Genomic DNA, 4,198 nt, shown 5'->3' on the forward strand with positions numbered 1-4,198 from the left:
AATTCCGTCTGCATCCAGATGGCACTCAGTAGTCCAGACATTCTGCAGATGCATGTGAGACAGGTGACACTCAGGCAGGGTTGTGAATCTGGTGAACTGTCCCTTTAAACTTCGAATGAACAGGTTTAGGAGACAAAGAAACAAACAAAAGGAGGTGTGACTTTCACATTGAGAGTTTGTTACAAAATAAATAAAAGTAGGTTTAACAGTTAAACCTTTTAAAGAGGCAGGTGCAGATTTGTAACATGTCCATCTTTGCTTTTTCCTATTCCAAAAAAAAAACCACTGAACCCTTAATATTTATCATCTTATTGCCTCCTAGGAACCGTGCATGTGTCCAGACAGGTTGTTTCTCATCTATAAGGAGTCACACTGTTACTAAAGCTAAATTAAGACAATGCATAGACAAACAGCCAACTAAGAACTCTTCCTCCACAGCAAGGGAGAGAAAAACTAACAACAACAACAAAAAAAAAAAACTGTAAACAACCTTGTAAGAAGGCCCGAGTCAAACCAACAAAGTGAAAGCCAGAAAGCAAATGTCCATCCTCCTAACGTGGCTCCCTAAAGACTGAAGTTATGCTCCGCTTCTGTGAAACTGCGGGTTCACGTGCAGTGAAGACCAACACTGACAAGATTCACCAAGAGTTTGGAAAAATCAGTCAGTCATTTCCTCCCAGAGAGACAAAGCACACTCCCATGCCCACAAGGAACCAGGGCCCCATTCCCAATAATGACTGAGTCCATCTACAAACGGTTTTTCCAAAGCACCACTACACTTGCGAGAGCTTCTCGCTGTCTGTGATGCTGAAGATGATGTTGAATGCACTTTAAAGTAACCTGGTGTACTCAGCTGTCTGAAATCTGCATTTTAAAAACTCACACGTTGAAGGGCTCTTGGGAAACATCTCTTTAGTATCAGTTTAGTGAGATGGATTTTATGACTGTTTTACACTTGGATGTCTTTAGGAAATGGGGACCTGGTTCACAATGGAAAAGAAAACATATAGCTGTATACTCCATCTCCACAGAAGCATAAATGAAATGGTTAAGTGACTGTCTCATGGACGTTGGGCTACATGCAGCTGAGAGAAGTGATGCTCAGTCAGGTACATGCTCACATGTAAAAGGTTGATTACAAACCTAGGTAAGCTCAAATTCCACAGCTGCATAAACATTCACTTGATGTAAAGATTGTCAAGGGCCCACTGTCCACACAGACTGTCCATTAGTGACAGCAGTGTACTGAGACACTGGTACAGATGTAGCATGTTCTTAAATTACAGTACATTCACCCTTTTACACATTAATAGCTGAGCAATCAGTATGCAATTGACACTATCTGTAGTTACAAGTTATTGCGGAGAGCTACCAGTAACCCAGGTAAGTACATGTTAATACATAATGTTTGCCTCTAGAGAGGTAAAAAACAGATTCAACAGATCTCACATTCTACACCATTTTTAAATGGCCTGTGATCTCTTGACCTATTTTGATGTTACAAAGAATATTAACTCTGGAGCAACATGAGCAATGGTTTCACCTCTTTTCCAAACAGAAATGAAAGCTGCTGATGTTGCCACCTTTGGCTCAGGGGTTCTAACACTGCACATAAAGAAGGTCCCTGCACTCCTGAGAAAAGACGTTTTGTGACAGCAGGACAGAGGAGTTGATGTTGAACAACCTGCTGTGTTTAATAAAGGCTGACTTCTACTGGAACCTCTCACTGCAAGCTCACAGCTGTCATTGTGTCATTATGATGTTGTGAAGTCGGCAAATGTTTTCCAGGCCATGCAGATCAATACTGTCGCGCTGCCAAAGGAACGTCCCATATCTGGAAAGTCTTGTGGCAGAACTGTACTGATGAATACTGATGTGAGGCAAACTGTTTTCATGTTGAAGAAATGACTGAGTTTCCTTTCCCCCCAGACTTTACATTGGCCTGTAAGCGCTTCAGATGTAAAAGGAAAAGCAGTGGAAGAGAAGATTTAAACTGAAGATAACAGAGCCTGTGTGAGGAGCTGCTGCACGTCAGCAGACAGGAGGATGATTTGCTCTTTTAAAAGTGAGTGACAGAGCTCTTAAAACACAAGCACTTTCCAGCCACAGTGGACAAAAGAGCAGCCAAAGAAAAGGGAGTCCACCGCCTGGTCCACCAGCCAATCAAACACCACCTCCCGGTTCTCTGAGCCAATGGTCACCCTCAGCTTGAAGTTGCCCCCCTCGCTCAGGTTATTGTTGGTGATGGGGAACAGGTTTACCACCTCCATGTCAAAGGTAACAGCAGAGCCCATGGTGATGGGGGGAAGCTGGTTGGTCATCTCTTTGCCATTCACAAATACAGCACCTGAGAGAGACAACACAGATGTTGGCTGTGTGTAGATCTCTTTATCAGACAGTCTTCAAGTTTAAAGTCACTCGTAAAATGTACAAACATACTGATCAGCACTGAGGATAAGATGCAAAATGTCTTCAGGAATCTAAAACAAATCCCTGACAGAGCACTAGGTATACATGTCCCTCCTAGGTCTCAGTGCTGCTTTTGTTCAAATCTTATTTATCAGAAAGATTCCGGTTTGTTCATGTTTATGAATCTTCCACGCAGACTAAATTTAGTTAACACATTCCACAGGGCTTTGCACTGGCTCCAGTTCTCTTCACTTTATACATGCTCCACTTAGGTAATGTTATGGGAAAACACAGCATAAATTTCCATTGCTACGCAGATGACTCTTATATTTATCTTTGAACCCAGATGAATCAGATCAGTTGGGCAAACTTTAAGCATGTCTTAAAGACATAAAGGCTTGGATGACCTGTAACTTCTTACTTCTAAAATCCAACAAAACCAAAGTTTTTGTACTTGGGCCTGAAAACCTTAGAAATCAGCTGTCTAATCATATAGTTACTCTAGATGACAGAGCCCTGGCCTCCAGTACTGTCGTCTGAGGAACGTCATTTTTGACCAGGATATGTCCTTTAAATCACACATAAACCAAGTCTCTAAAACTACCTTCTTTCACCTGCGCAATATCGCCAAAACCAGGAGCATCCTGTCTCAAAGTGATGCTGAAAAACTGGTAGATGCATTTGTTACTTCCAGGCTGGACTACTGTAACTCTTTACTATCAGGATGTCCCAGTAATTCCCTAAAAAGCCTCGAGCCTCACTGTCGGCTTAGTCAAGTTTTATATCAGTAAATGTGCACATTGTGCAGCCGAACAAAGTTACACTTTATGTATAAAAATAAATAGAGTATGGTGTAAAGTTTTACACACAGGCACAGGAAATAAAGGCTTCCCATCACATAAACCAGTCTGACAGGGGAAAAACCAACACCTCACACATGCTTGGCTTCAGCATACCGTTGGTGGAGATGCAAACGGCCTGGTCTCTCTGGAGTGACTGTGCCTCTCTCTCACTGTCCACACACACACCCAGACTGTCCCTCCGATCTGTTGGACCTGCTGCAGAAATCCTACAAACACACATACACAAAATATAACACTAAGTGCATTGCTCTAAACTGATTTACACATGGAGTCAGGGGGAAAAAAGAAGTATTACATATCTATGTTCATGTGTATTTATTCTGCCTGTTTGTTTGTGTGTGTGCGTACTTAAAGGTCAGTGTCTGGCCACAGAAGTAGGTGGGTGCGTTGGAGTAGAGGATGGGGCAGGCCGATTGGGAGGAGTCATTGCGCAGGGCGATGTTTCTCCTGCTGCTCAGAATGTAACCCTCAGTGCCTGGACACCACTCTGTCATAACGAAAGATCAACACACATCAACTACTGCAATGTTTGGAAGTTAACCTGTATTTGTGTCACAATTTTAGATTTTGACATTCTAACTATAAAACAGGTATTGACACATCCCTCCTCCCTTTCTGAGGAGTCTGTGTGCAGGTATTTAACTACTGTACATGGTGTGCACTCACTATACGAGTGCTTTCTGTCTCTTTTGTGTTATGTCCGTCTACTCCTGCCATTCTAGATTGAAAAAAAAAAGTCATACAGTGATGGAAACGTGACAAACAAGTTTTTGGACCTTTCAGTTGATGCTGTATGTTTCGACGTGCATCAACCTGCAACGATGTTTGTGTGTCACCTTAGAAAGAAAACAATGGCTGTGGGTGTGTTCGTGCAGAGTTTGGAAAAAGGAATTCTTTGTCAGTGTTTTATCCTTTTTCCTTTTGTT

The 4,198-nt window shown here is 42.3% G+C and overlaps 1 protein-coding gene across 2 annotated transcripts in view; it reads right to left on the reverse strand.

The window, feature by feature from the left end:
* Window positions 1–895: 895 nt before the first annotated feature.
* crlf3 (cytokine receptor-like factor 3) overlaps window positions 896–4,198 on the reverse strand; it is a 15,173-nt gene continuing 11,870 nt past the window's right edge. For both annotated transcript variants that reach the window (XM_020604854.1, XM_020604855.1), the window contains 3 exons: window positions 3,621–3,759; window positions 3,366–3,478; window positions 896–2,347 (listed from right to left, as the gene is read on the reverse strand). In XM_020604854.1, the coding sequence (XP_020460510.1) occupies window positions 2,082–2,347; window positions 3,366–3,478; window positions 3,621–3,759 (518 nt within the window). In that variant the 3' untranslated portion in view covers window positions 896–2,081. The remainder of the gene's footprint in view (window positions 2,348–3,365; window positions 3,479–3,620; window positions 3,760–4,198) is intronic.

The sequence above is a fragment of the Monopterus albus genome, unplaced genomic scaffold (genome assembly GCF_001952655.1).
Source record: "Monopterus albus unplaced genomic scaffold, M_albus_1.0 scaffold68.1, whole genome shotgun sequence".
Taxonomy (NCBI): domain Eukaryota; kingdom Metazoa; phylum Chordata; class Actinopteri; order Synbranchiformes; family Synbranchidae; genus Monopterus; species Monopterus albus.